General features: G+C 45.0%; 1 protein-coding gene across 6 annotated transcripts in view; it reads left to right on the forward strand.

Moving 5' to 3' along the window:
* The window catches only part of UEVLD (UEV and lactate/malate dehyrogenase domains), a 26,465-nt gene continuing 12,142 nt past the window's right edge, over positions 1-14,323 (forward strand). Inside the window, exons 1-10 of one of the 6 annotated variants that reach the window (XM_080405809.1) lie at positions 32-150; positions 1,217-1,273; positions 1,537-1,621; positions 2,264-2,326; positions 3,082-3,245; positions 4,278-4,413; positions 5,756-5,880; positions 6,487-6,592; positions 8,349-8,519; positions 10,073-10,888. In XM_080405809.1, coding sequence (XP_080261935.1) covers positions 109-150; positions 1,217-1,273; positions 1,537-1,621; positions 2,264-2,326; positions 3,082-3,245; positions 4,278-4,413; positions 5,756-5,880; positions 6,487-6,592; positions 8,349-8,519; positions 10,073-10,266 — 1,143 coding nt within the window. In that variant the 5' untranslated portion in view covers positions 32-108 and the 3' untranslated portion in view covers positions 10,267-10,888. Of the gene's footprint in view, positions 151-521; positions 1,068-1,216; positions 1,274-1,536; positions 1,622-2,263; positions 2,327-3,081; positions 3,246-4,277; positions 4,414-5,755; positions 5,881-6,486; positions 6,593-8,348; positions 8,520-10,072; positions 10,889-14,323 lie in introns of those variants that run through there. The other 5 variants (XM_080405804.1, XM_080405805.1, XM_080405807.1 and 2 more) reach the window with 5 other exon arrangements.

Here is a 14,323-nt window from a genome sequence, read left to right on the forward strand (position 1 = left end):
GCTCGCCCAGCGGCAGAATCCCCCGAGCCCCCGGCGCGCTACCCCGTAGCTGGGGCGGCGCGGCGGACTCCCAGCAGCCCCCACGCGGCCCCGCCTCGCCTCGCCGCCATGGCGTTCTCGGAGGAAACGCTGAGGAAGCAGCTGGGCAAGGTGCGCGGGGCCCGGCCGCGGCGGCTGCGGGCGGCACTGGCTGCTCGGACGGGGCGGCGGGAGCGGGGCGGCTCGCCGCGAGTGGGCCGGGCCGGCGGCCGTGAGAGACGCAGTGCTCGGCTGGGGAAGGCTTCCGCGTGTCAAAAAGCGGTGCGGGGGGAGGGCTGAGCGGCGACCGCCCGGCTTCCCGGCAGCGCGCGCCGGCCTTAGTCCGGCGGTCCCCGCGCGCGGAGGCCGCTGGCCGGTGTGCGGGGCCGCGCGGCGCGTGTTCGCACGGGGCGGTGTCGCAGCCCTGGGGCGGGTCCATTCCCGCACGGGGGCGGCGTGCGGGCGCGCCGTGCGGGCCGGTGTGCGTGGGGAGGGGGGGCATTTGTCCCGGCCGCCGCTGGGCCAGCCGGCAGGGACGAAGCGTGCAGCAGGGGCGGCGGGGAGCCGGGCAGCTGGGCCCCCCCGGGGCACGGCCCGCTGCGCCGGAGCGCGCGCCGCGTTGTGTACGTCTGCCTCGTTCGGGCACCTTTGGGTTTTTAAATTTTCTTTCAACTGCCTGCCTTGGCAGGCCCCTCGAGCCGCGCTCCGGCCGAAGGGCGCTCTTTTCCTGCTGTCTGCGTGTCCCGCCCCACGCGGAACGTGCCCGCGCCGCCCCCGCAGCCGCCGCTGTCCCCGCTGGGCCGAGGAGCGGTGCGGTAGCCCCGGACGCGGAGGATGCTCGTTACGGCTGTCGGGTGCGGGGGTGCAGCTCGCGTGGGGCTGGCCGGGCGCGGCCTGATCCGTCCGTGCTGACGGTCCCGTCCCAAGTGTCAGTCCCTCTGTTAGCCTGCCAGTAGGTTTTCCGCAGGCGGGAAGGAGGGATGCGTTATTTTGTTTGGATTTGCTCAGCTCTCAGGGACAGCTTAAACGTGGAAGAAATTTCCCAGAGGGTAATTACTTACACGTTAAATATGTTTGTGGAAATCAACATCTTATGAAACTCATTTGAAATGTGTGCAGGTGGATCTGAATTTTTAGTAGTAACTCGGTAACTTTTTAAAGAAGTTTATATTTTTATGTTTTTGATTATTTTGTACAGAGGAGACTGGATTTTACTAAGCTTCTGCTCACAGCTGTAAAGGAGGAGAAACGCTATATAAGGAGTGATGTTTAGAGTTTGAGTGTTAATGTAGCAACAGCAGACCTGTGATACCTTTAAAGCCTTTTTTTTATAAAAATCAAAATTTTTGAGAATTTATTTCACACTGTAACTGTTTATAATACTGCAAGTAATTATTACCTTTGCTGCCTTATGTTTCTGCCTTCTCTGGGTTAGTTTACCCTATCTCTGGTAGTGAAAGAAGAAACCTTTAAAGTGAAACATTTTTTCTCTGATTTTTTTTTCTCCCTCTTTCCCAGTATAAGTTCAGAGACCTGACCATAGAAGAACTAAAGAATGTTAACAAGAGCTATCCAAACTTCACGTTCTCCATGAACACATACAGTAAGAAGTGATGCAGTTACTTTGAACTGATTTTGGGGATTCTTACTTGCCATAAATTCAGGCAGTGTGTAATAGAATCTAAATAGTGTGACATCTTTCAGTTGTGTTCCTATCTTTATTTTGACTTGCAGTAAGTTTCTCATGTCATGTGACTATTTTTGAAAGCTCTTCCAAGAACAGATACATATAAAAACCTAAGCCACTCGTTCACTAAACTTCATCTTAACTTGTCAGTAGTTACAGAAGATGGATATTGTTTTAAATTTTTTGTATGTAATAGCATTTTTCCCATATCCTGTGATCATATTGAAAACATTTTGATGGCTTTAGCTTATCAAGTGTAACTTCTGGATTCCCTTAGCCTGACTGAAAGTTCCTATGACACCAGAATTACCCAGGACACGGGTTTGCCCAACTAACCATGTGCTTAGTTGTACCAGAGCAGTTTTCATTAAGACTCCATTATGGAATTGTCTCAAAGGGGAGGTGGGGACCTTTGTAACATTCTAGCCTTGGTTGTTTCAGGAGCAGTGTATTTGATTTCTAAAGAATTAGTGTTGTATATTGGTAGCTGTGGATGGGATTGCCGTGCCAGATTCAAAAGGATTTATTATTTTTATAAAACCATGTTTTTAATTTCAGCCTTCAAGGATGGATCCCAGAAGGACCTCCTGAATTTTAGTGGGACTGTTCCAGTGAAATATGGTAAAGTAAATGAAATAAGATTTTCTTACCAGTGATGAATCTAATTGTAAAGCGTGCTGGGTGCTGCCTCTTAACAATGTACTGTGCAGCTTCTTTAAAGGTGGCCATAAAGAATTTTGAATGAATTGGCAGAAGCCACTTCTACTGCATAAACAAGTGCCTTCATGCACACACAGATGCTGAAATAAGGTGGTATTCATTAGATAAGTCAATTAAGTATTTAAAAAGATCATGTAGTTTGAGACTATGTAGGCAAGCTCTTCGCTTCTAACAGAGCTTGCATGAACTCTACAAGCTCTGTGCTTGTAAAGGCAGCGTCCAGAAATAACTAGTAGGTAATTTTTTATTTTTGACTTAAAGCCTTTGAAGTCTGACGTAAAAAGCCCTTAATAGATGTTGAGTCCTAAAGTAAGAATGAAATGGGTAGCTGTAAGAGATTTCTTTGCCTGGAAAAGAGGATGCATTGGCTGATGGAGTACCCACCCTGGGAAACAGAACAACAAAGGTTTGTATGAAGAAATCATAGAAGACATGATCAGTAGCACTTCAAGTTGATCCAGGCAAATCTGTTTTTATTAACTAGCCTAAGTAACATAAGTACTTTCTGATGTGAATCTGGAAAATGATCTGTTGGGCTTTTTTTTTTTTTTTTCCTATGTGATTATGAAGTGTGAATCACATGCACACCTGCCTTTTTTTTTAGTGCCTCTTTCCAATGCAGAACCTGGTAATGGCTTTCATTTTGTGTTGAACAGGTAATTCCTATAACATACCTATTCATCTGTGGATTCTGGATTCTCATCCCTTTGCTCCACCTATTTGCTTCTTAAAGCCAACTGTGAACATGGGCATTTTAGTGGGAAAGCATGTTGATGCTCACGGCAGGATTTATTTGCCTTACCTGCAAAACTGGAGCCATGTAAGAGGTGGAGTGGCGGACAGGGGAGGGAAGTATTTGGGAATAATGCACGGTATTGTACAGAGATCAGTGGAGAAGAATTGGTAGGGTTCAGAGCTCTTAATTTTCTGCATTTTTTTTTTTTGTTAAATATGTAGTGACTATGCAAAGACAACCAGAATGTTACGTGTCTTGAAATTACAGCTTTCAGACAGTCTGAAGCAATTGTAAAGGAAGTTACAAGTGATTGTCAGGAAAATTATTTTAAGCTGAAGAAAAAAGGGGCTGACTTTCTTACAGAGCAATGTTAGCCTCATGATACTTTTTCCTTTGTTGCTATGAATAATCATAATAATGCTACTAGACCAACTGATTATCCCTCAAGAGAGTTCAGTGGAAGCTTCTGTCTTTTGGGTATGTCTGTCTCAGCAGAACTCTGAAGTGTTAGCATAAAGATTCAAAAGCCAGTGCTGCTGCTCTATGATTTTATGCACTGTGTTAAGTAACTTCCCTAAATATGGCTGCCAGGCCAGTAAAAATGATTTCATGAACACTAGCTTTCTGAAACAGAGGGGATATATTTTACATTATCAATACAGAAGTTCCCATGGGAACTTCTGCTGACTTCTCTGTGTGTTTTGCCCAAAGGACAACTGAATTGCTGAAACTCTGGACAGTTAATTTCATCTGAGAAGACTGAATTATCTTTCCTTTAGCTATGATTTATCCCATTTATAACATTGGATGTGGCTATACTAGAGGCTTTCCTGTGTTCATAGATGTCTTAAAAAAATAGTTGCACTGATAATTTGAATTTTATAATTCCTTTTTGTTAAATTCCTTTTTATCCATACTGCTCTTTGGAAAGTATCTTCTCAAAAAATGATGTTTTTCTTTCCCTTAAGTGTTTATGGAAGTGTTAAGTGTGTCAATAGTTAGTTCCATTAAATTTTATATAGCTACGGTTCTTTATGAACTGTTGCAATTTACAGCTGATACCACTATATGAAATAGCTAGTCAACTGTTTTGTCTTCTGTATTGCTGTATTTCAGCCTAAGTCAACTGTCATTGGATTGATCAAGGAAATGATTACAAAATTTGAGGAAGAGCTGCCTTTGTATTCACTTTCATCTTCTGATGCAGCCAGGCAGGCAGAACTTCTGTCCTACATTGCAAAGATTACTGAAGGTGTGGATATTTTCATGGATTTGTATGTTATGTTCTTATATAAGTTTTACTAATTATTACTTGATATCACAAAGATGCCTACGCAATTTTGTTACCTGAATTTTTTGTGTCTGCATGTCCACAGCGTTTGGTATTTTCTTTGTATTTCTTTGTTCAAATTTCTTTGTTCAAAAGTGCCTCTTTTTGAACAAGAGAGCTCAAATTCTCTTTGTTTGAGTAAGCAGCTAATTTGGGATGTTTGTATTTACGCCTACTGGAAAATGCTGTAGACTTGGTACTACTCATTTTTTTGGAAATTACTGCAGCAGCAAAACTCAGTGTAAAATCTTATATGAGGGAAATGTGATTTTTATTATAAATGCGTTGATTTTACCCAGTCACAGTCAGTCATTCTCTCAGGTCTTATTGGCTCTCACATCCACAGTTGCAAGCCTTGAGATCCACCTGACTACAGTCGCTGGTGTGCAGTGCTGAGGATAAGGAGTGCTGGCTGTTGAGCCTGTGTCATGTCTCTCGGGAGGTTCTTGTTCAGTGGTGACAAGCTGATTTTGGACTTGTCTTTTATACCCTTTGGGAGTAGATGCTATTTGGCATTTTTGCCTTATTGCTTTATCTCACCCATTGTAAATCTTGGGAAAAATTCCTACATTTCAGAGTTCTCATGTTTTCCTTATTTTACAGCTCTGGTCCTGTTGTTTTCTTCATCCTGACACATTTTCTTAAGGTTGCTCTTTTCTTCTTTAGTGGAATCACACACTGTGATCTGTGGCAACTGTGCACACCTTTCCCTTTAAACCTTTTCTGCTCTTTCTTCTGGTAATTGTATACACATGCATTCTTGTGAGCACATACCTGTGTGGTGCGCACAATACACAATTCTACGTAGTGATGCTACAAATCTCTGCATTATACTCAGAATGAGAATAGTTGTCTTACCAGTAACACTGACTAAACAACCTCAGGTCACTGTATTTTAATTGAATTCCATCTTGCACATCTTTTCAAAATATGAAGTCTTTTAAAAAAAGTTATGACCATGGTATATAGTTACACCTGTAACAGTAGCAAAGGGAATATTGTTTGTACGGTCTTAGTGTCTAGCTTCTTGCTATTGTTATGCTCATATTTCCCGCTTAGTATCCAGAGAGGAATATTTGTTTTTCTTGTTTTACACTTTGCAATTTGTGATGAGTCTTCTGTGGCAAGGCTTGACTGCTGTTTTGAAGAAGTTTATGCAATCTGGTTTAACTCTGGCACAGCCGTGATCCTTTATGCAGCAGCAGTGCTTGTATCGATAGAATGTGGACCAGTGCTTATGTTTGTGGTTTTCTTTTAATTGTAGGAGTGACTGACATGAAATCAAAGAGTGAATTTGGTGGAGGCAAAAGTGAAGGATGTTTTAAGAAAATTACTGTTGTTGGAGCTGGAGATCTTGGCATTGCGTGTGTGCTAGCAGTTGCAGCAAAGGTACATACTTACTATAAATGGAAACAGGCCTGATTAGTAGAGAGGCTTCCAATCTAGTTCTTAGTGTCTGATGGGTAGAAATACCTCAGCAGTTTTAACAGCCGTCTCACTTGCTTCTTCAGTTAACTTACAGACACACGGAGAAGTGTTAGTTTCTGCCCTAGTTTTCTCAGTCAGCTTTATAAATACAAAGGATTGAATATTGAATTAACTTATTTTGAAAATCCTTGGTTAAAGGATTCTTGCCTGAGTGGTAGCCTCTTACAGTGGGATCTCCTAGTCCCCTGGAAAAGGATAGTCTGATGATCTGAACTTCATTACGGCTGTGTACTTGGGGACAACAGAAACAGCAATGTTTATAACTGCCCAGAGATTTTTTGAGTTTTTTTTTTTTTAATTTGTCTCATAATGCCTTATTTTCCCATTAAACTCACTAAGATAAATTATTTTTCTTGTGATTTGACAGTAATTTTGGCCAGTATTTTTGTTTGGTACGCAGTACAACAAACACTGGAATTGGAGGAATACTGGTTTTTATCCCACACTCATACAAGAACAAGTTTTGGTTTGTTTTATTGTTGATGTGCATTATTTTTATTCATACAGGGTGCTGCAGACAGGGTGGTTCTTCTGGATCTTTCTGAAGGTGCAGCAAAAGGAGGGACCATGGACTTGGAGATCTTTGCTCTGCCAAATGTGGAGATCAGCAAAGGTATTAGATGTTGTTTCTGGAATGGGAGTGAGTACTGCACTGTGTGTGCTTGTGCTCATTTTAATGAGAACAGGGCACCTGGAGAGATACAGAGGCTCTGGCATATAGGCCATCTTTTTAAAAAGATGTTAATCTTTTCATAGCTTCTTGCTTTTCTTTGTCTTTTCAGGGTAAAGTTGTGAAAGGAACATTCAGCAAAGCTTGCATCACTTTTATTTCAGGCTTTTTTCATTCTGTATATAGAGGTAGAGGTGTGTGAGTCTATACTTCCAGGGTAAGAGGCTAAGGCTGAAATTGGGCTTGTGCAGAAATACAGAGAAGCCAAGCTAGCACTTCCGTGCCATAGCTAGAGAGAGGGTAGGGGTGGCGAAAAATATGTGTGTTAAGGAGTTGGAGATAGCTGTGAGAGCAGTGTTAAAAAGGCTGATAAACAAAGGTAGGTTTCAAAGTGCCTCTTTACTGGATTGATGCTCATTAATCATTATCACTGCATATTCAAAGAATTAGGTTTTAACAGTGTTGTCCTCAATTAGCTGTGAATGTACACTTCAACAGAGTGAGGCCATAAGATGGCTACAGTCTTTGATCCTCGTTGCAGAGGTTGTGATGATGTGGCTTGAAAGCCCTTCCAAAGGGGAAGCTTGAACTGAATTGAGCAGCTTTGCCATTCTTCCTTGCTTCTGTGTCACGGTTTGAACATAAAACAAAAAAATATTTTGCCCTCTGCAAGGTGAAGTGGGAGGCAAACAGAGACTTGTTCTGGTCCAGAATATTATCTGCTTATTCTGCACTTGACATTGCCTGCTGTATATCCTTTGATCTTATCTTGCAGGTTTTATTGCCAGCACACGTTTTTTCCTGAACCCACGTTGTGCAACTGTACCACAAATCTCTGTTTGTGCCTTAGTAGTTACCTACTATATATTTACATTTAGCTGTGGTATAAAAACCTTGTATATTGTTGCTTGTTATGCTATTAGTAGTGTTACAATAGTACAAAATGCTTACACACTGTCATCAGTTATTTTAGTATGGTTATATCTAGATTTGGGGCAAGTTGGTATTAATTATATCCTACATAGTATGCTTCCAGTTTGTCAGTGCACTAGGCCTCTGCTTTGGCTTCAGCTCATCGCAGAATTGTGTGACAGTCAGATTACCTTGTTTCTGTGTCCAAGCTGATCATCTTTATGGTACTTGCTCAAAGGCAGCTTTGACATACTAATTTCTGCAGCAAATGTGGTTGTCTGTTTTCTTGGGCTAATAAATAAATTATCCTTGACTTAATACATACATACTTAATAAATAGACTTTTGGAACAATTTTTATGGTTGTCTACACGTCCTTGATCGAGGACAAAATTTGAGATTGAGATCAAAAAGAAACCTTGGATAAAGGAGTAAAAGTCTTTCCTCCTCTTTAATATTTCTGTCTTGCCAAGGAAACTTGGAAATGCTTATCTGTCAACCCCGTCTAGATGTTTTCTGGTCTCTGCTCTGTTAACCTTGGACAAATCGCAGTCTGCCTTCTGTGTTTGCCAGTTATGAAATGGGAAAGTAGTTCTATGGGAGAGCTGTCTTTTACATGTGCTGTAGAAGTGCCCCAAATTCCACATGGGGGATACGGAGGGAGACAGGAGGTAAAGAATCCCTAAGCTGGATGCTGCAATTCAGCCTTTTGGATGGCTCTTTGTTTTGCATCCAAAACTCAATAGAATGGTGTACATTTTAAAAATGTATTTTCTTTATGTTTTTAGATTTTTCTGCTTCAGCTGATTCAAAAGTTGTGGTACTTACAGTTAATTCTCTGGGTAATGCTCAGACTTACCTTGATGTAATACAAAGCAACGTGGATTTGTTCAGAGGAATTATCCCAGCAATATCGCACTACAGTCAGAACACTGTTCTCCTTGTTGCTTCTCATCCAGGTATGCTGGTACTTTGCCTAATGTTCTGTCCCTCAGCTGGCTTTCTCTTAGGCCTGTTTTAAAAATACATTGCTGATGAATATACCCACTTAGTCATAAACTCTTGCTACTCTGAAAGATGTTTTCCTTTCCAGCTTTGAGCAGGACACTGTCTTTGAGAGTTTTTTCTTTACTGTTACCAAGACAAAAGAAAAAAGTATACTTTTGTTTTATATAAAAGGTATGTATTTCTGTATGTTTCTGTACTTATTTTCAACCTGGCTGTATCTACAAGATTAACATCCATTGGCTGTTGTCTTGTCAGTTGTGAGTTTTATGTGTACATTTCTCCTGTGCAGTGAAGATATATGCAAGTGTGCTGTGTGCCATATGAACAGACTCACAGACTACTAATGTACATAGTAGAGGTGTCCTGGTTTCAGCTGGGATAGATTTGATTTTCCTCCTAAAAGCTGGTATAGTGCTGTGTCTTGGATTTAGAATGAGAATAATGTTGATAACACCACTGAAGTTTTAGTTATTGCTAAGTAGTGCTTAGCCCAAATCAAGGACTTCATTTTCCCATGCTCTGAGAAGATGCATAAGAAGCCGGGTAGGAACCTAACCAGGGCAGCTGACCTGAACTAGCCAGAGGGATATTCCATACCATAGAACACCATGCTCGGTATATAAACTGGGGGAACTTGGCTAGGGGGGCTGATTGCTGCGCAGAGACTGGCTGGGCATTGCTCAGAGACAGGGTAAGCAACTGTTTTCCTTGGGTTTTATTTCTCTCTTTTTTTTTGTTGTTTCCCTTTTTGTTACTGTTACTATTTTATTTTATTTCAGTTACTAAACTGTTCTTAACCCACAGGCTTTACCTTTTTCCTGATTCTTCTCCTCATCCTACTGGGGCAGGGGGAGAGGGGAGGTGAGCGAGCAGCTGTGCAGTACTTAGTAGTTGGCTAGCGTTACACCATGACAGTCCTTTTTGGCGCCCGATGTGAGTCCCAAAGCGTTGAGATGATGACAGATTTGACTGGAGTGTATTAAAACCGATCTGTTATAAGCATGCATTATATTATTTTAATAGTTGCTGGTCACAATGTTGATTTATTTGCTCTCAGAGTTTGTTGCAGTTGTTCTTAGAGTTATTAAATGCCTTATTTGCTATAATGTGTTCCCTGTTGTGGTGTTTGTCATCTCTGGGGGCTGGGCTAAGGCTATCATTTCATTCTACTTTGTAAGACTGACTTATGATAGAATTGCTGGTTGTGAAACTAATCTGGTATATGTACTCAGCATTACCATCACTCTGTACTTCAGGAGCCATCTATTGGAAACCAGTAATAATTACACCTTTTACAGTTTCTCCTTGGAGAGCCAATCTGTGGAGCAGACTTCTTTCCACATCTCCCCCTTCTCCTCCAGGCTAATTATGATAGCGTTTGAGAATGCTGAAAATTTTGAATATCCTTGGGATGTTGAAACCAGCATGATTCTGTTGCTAGGAGCCATGAATATGGTTCAGGTTTTATTCAGAGTTAGGCAACTAATTGCTACTTGCACCCCAGTGACAGGCACTACAGCCACTCAGACCCTGGTGATGGGTGATGCAGCTGGACCAGAGGACCAACTTGTGCTGGTGTCAATCGCACCTATACACAAGAAGAAATGGACACAAAAGACAGCTCGTCTAGTAAAGGAGGACAAAGTAGGGACATCACAAGAAGAGGCAGAACAAGAGGTTCTCAATCCCTATCCCTGAGTGAGCTGCAGGATGTGTGAAAAGATTTCAGCTGTCATCTTGGGTGCTCTGATGCTGGATTAACAGGGCTAGTAGCCTGGAATTAAGAGGGTAGGAAAGCCAGGCAGCTGGGTTCACTTTCTAGGGAAGGAGGCACTGACGAGGTGATTGGAAAAGGGACAAAGCCCTCAGCCTCCAGAGGAGACTCCTGTCAAGCTTGAAAGAAAGGTGTCCCTTCAAGGAAGATGTTACATGTCACCCAGGCAAGTGGAGCACTGTGGAGAAAGGTACCCAGTACCTGAGGGAGTGAGCAGTGCTAGAAATCATTTATTATGACCCAAAAAATGCACAGTCCACTATGGATCCAGAGTCCAATGCATATGACCCATGTGGTGGAAATTTGTACAGAACACACCATTGTCGGATGCCAGCTCATTGGCAGTAGTGACCTGAAGAGGCACCAGCAGTGGATGAGGGGGCTCGCAGACTCCAGCAACACAAGAAACTCTTCCTCTCTATGGACTTGCATCTCAACTGTGGAAGAACTGTCTGAAAATTGGGAAAAACTGTTCCAGGGGTTCCAGCAACAAAGAGGATAGATCCTACTCCCCACCTGTACAGGCTAGTGTCTCAGCTGTTAACAGTAAGTGTTCTTTTGCTCAAGAGAGGATATAGAGGGTGTACATGATGGTGTACCTTGTGGTTTTACCTGTGGCACCACAGAGAGGACATGAGGAAGTGGGATGGAAAATCTGCCTCGACCCTAGAGGCACGGGTACATGAACTGCAGGGAAGAATGATCACAAACAAGGGTTCTTCCAGGAAGATTGCTGCTCCAGTGGGCAGTTCCCCAGGCAGAGTGGAAGGGCTGATCTTACTCCTGATCCTACAGAAAGAAGTGCTTATCCGTTTTTACAAGAAGTAAGTGGGGAATCCTGTAACCAGGCCTAGAGCAACCCTGCCTCCAGCCAGGTGGAGGAGAGGAACAACTGGGTTTACTGGATGTTGTGGATTCAGTATGTCAGACCCACCGGAGCGTAAGGCTCTGATGGATACAGTGCACAGGGTACCCCAATGCCATCAGGCTGCAAGGGGGCAGAACCCATCTGTATTTCTGGAGTGCCAGGGGGAACCCAGCAGCTAGCTGTACTGGGGGATGAAGTGAGCCTAACTGGGAATGTCTGGCAAAAGCACCCCATTGTGACTGGCCTAGAGGCTCCATCCATCCATCCTTGGTGCAGATTATCTCAGGAGAGGGTATTTCAAGCACCCAAAAGGGTACCGGTGGGCTTTTGGTATGGCTGCCTTGGAGCTGGAGGAAATGAAACGGCTGTCTGCCTCACCGGGTCTCTCAGAGGACCCTTCTGTTGTGGGGTTGCTGTGGGCCGAAGAGTAACAGGTGGTGATCGCTACCGTAATGGTGCACTGGTGGCAACATCACACCAACTGAGACTCCCTGAATTCCAATCCATAAGCTGATTTGTTGACTAGAGAGCCAAGAAGTGATCAGCAGGACCCTCACCCATTAATAGCCTCATATGGCCAGTGTGAAAGTCTAATGGGGAGTGGAGACTGACAGTGGACTACCGTGGCCTGAATGAAGTCGTGCCGCTGAGTGCCGCTGTGCTGGACGTGCTGGAATTTCAGTACGAACTGGAGTCAAAGGCAGCCACGGGGTATGCCGCAGCTGGTGTCACTGATGTGATTTTCTCCATCCCTTTGGCAGCAGGGTGCAGGCCGCGGCTCCTTTTCACTTGGAGGGGGCACCCAGGACACCTGGAATCAACTGCCCCAGGGGTGGACACACAGCCCTGCCATCTGCCATGGACTGATCCAGGCTGCGCTGGAATACAGCAGAAGCAGTTTGTGAGAAAGGGGAGAAAACACTCCACATCCTTCTGAAAGCTGCTTTTGCCATAAACCAAAGTAAGGTCAAGGGACCTGCACGGGAGAATCCGATTTTTAGGAATAAAATGGCAAAGACTGGCGCCATCAGACCCCGGTGGAAGTGGTCAACTAGATGACAGCTATGTCTCCACCAGCCAGCAAGAAACAAACACAAGCTTTCTTGGGTGTTGTTGGGCTTTGGGGAATGCACGTTCCAAAGTACAGTCTGATTGCGAGCCCTGTCTATCGAGTGACCTGGAAGAAGAATGATTTCAAAGGGGGCCCTGAGCAGCGACAAGCCTTTGAACAAATCAAACAGGAGATAGTTTGTGCAGTAGCCCTTGGGCCAGTCTGGGCAGGGCAAGACGTAAAGAGTGCGCCCTACACCGCAGCCAGGGAGAGCGGCCCTACCTGGAGCCTCTGGTAGAAAGCACCAGGGAGGACTCGAGGTCGACCCCAAGGGTTTTGGAGCCAGGGATACGGAGGATCTGAGGCCTGCTATACTCCGGCTGAAAAGGAGATATTGGCGGCTTATGGAGGGGGTTGGGCTGTTTTGGAAGTGATGGGCACTGAAGCGCAGCTCCTCATGGCACCCCAGCTGCCGGTGCTGGGCTGGATGTGCAAAGGGAGGGTCCCCTCTACACATCATGCAGCTGATGCTACGTGAGCGGGTGGGTGACGCTGGTAACAGCGAGCTCCAATAGGAAACCCCAGTCGTCCAGGAGTGTTGGAAGTGATCATGAGCTGGCCAGAAGGCAAAGATTTCGGGATGTCATGAGAGGAGGAGGCGAACCGTGCTGAAGAGGCCCCACCATATAATGCGCTACCAGAACAGGAGAAGCCATACCGCCCTGTCCACTGGTGGGCCCTGCCGTATTGTAGGGAAGCGTGGTGGAAGGCAGCTGTGTGAAGTCCCACACGACAAGTCACAGAAACTGCTGAAGGCCAAAGTGAACGGAATCAGTCTGCAGAGGTGAGAGCTATCCAGATGGCTTTAGACATTGCTGAACGAGAAAAACGGCCAATACTGTATCTCTATCTTGACTCAGGGATGGTGGCAAATGCCCTGTGGGGGTGGCTACAGCAATGGAAGCAGAGTAGTTGGCAGCACAGAGGTAAACCCATCTGGGCTGCCGCATTGTGGCGAGATGCTGCTCCCCATGTGGAGAACCTGGTTGTGAAGGTGCGTCATGTAGATGCTCATGTACCCAAGAGCTGGGCCACTGAAGAACATCTAAACAACCATCAGGTGGATCAGGCTGCAAGACTGAAGCGGCTCAGGTGGATCTGGACTGGCAACATGGGGTGAGTTATTTATAGGGCAATAGGCCCGTGACACCTCAGGCCATCAAGGAAGAGATGCAATGTATAGATGGGCTTGTGACTGAGGGGTGGACTTGACCATGGACACTATCACACAGGTTATTCGTGAATGTGAAACGTGCTGCAGTCAGGCAAGCCAAGCGGTTAAAGCCCCTCTGGTACTGGGGAAATACAAACATGGGGAGGGCTGGCAGGTTGGTTTTATCGCCCTCCCACAAACCCGCCAAGGCAAGCGCCATGTGCTTACAAGGGTGGAAGCAATCACCGTGGCTGGGAATATATCCTGTGCCCCATGCTACTGCCTGGAACACTGTCCTTGGAAAAACAAGTCTTACAGTGACATGGTACCCCAGGAACAACCGAGTCAGATAATGGGACTTATTTCTGAAGTCAACCTCATAGACACTTGGGCCAACGACCACACTGAGTGGGTGTATCGCATCCCCTATCACGCACCAGCCTCTGGGGAAGTTGAATGATATGACGGACTGTTAAAGACTACACTGAGAGCGGTGGGTGGTGGGACCTTCAAACATTGGGATGCACATTTAGCAAAAGCCACCTGGTTATTCAGCGCTAGAGGATGTGCCAGCTGGGCTGGCCCTGCCCAACATACATGCTGTGGAAGGGGATAAAGTCCCTGCAGTGCACATAAAAATACGCTGGGGAAGACAGTCTGGGTTATTCCTGCTTCAGGCAAAGGTGAACCCATCTGTGAGACTGCTTTTGCTCAAGGACCTGGGTGCACATGGTGGGTAGTGTGGGCGTGTGGGGAAGTCTGATGTGTATCTCAGGGGGATTTGATTCTGGGTGAGAATAGCCAGTGAGTTACACTGTATGATGTTAATTGCATGTCGTTACTACTGTG

Source organism: Falco punctatus (genome assembly GCF_963210335.1).
Source record: "Falco punctatus genome assembly, chromosome: 10".
Lineage (NCBI taxonomy): Eukaryota > Metazoa > Chordata > Aves > Falconiformes > Falconidae > Falco > Falco punctatus.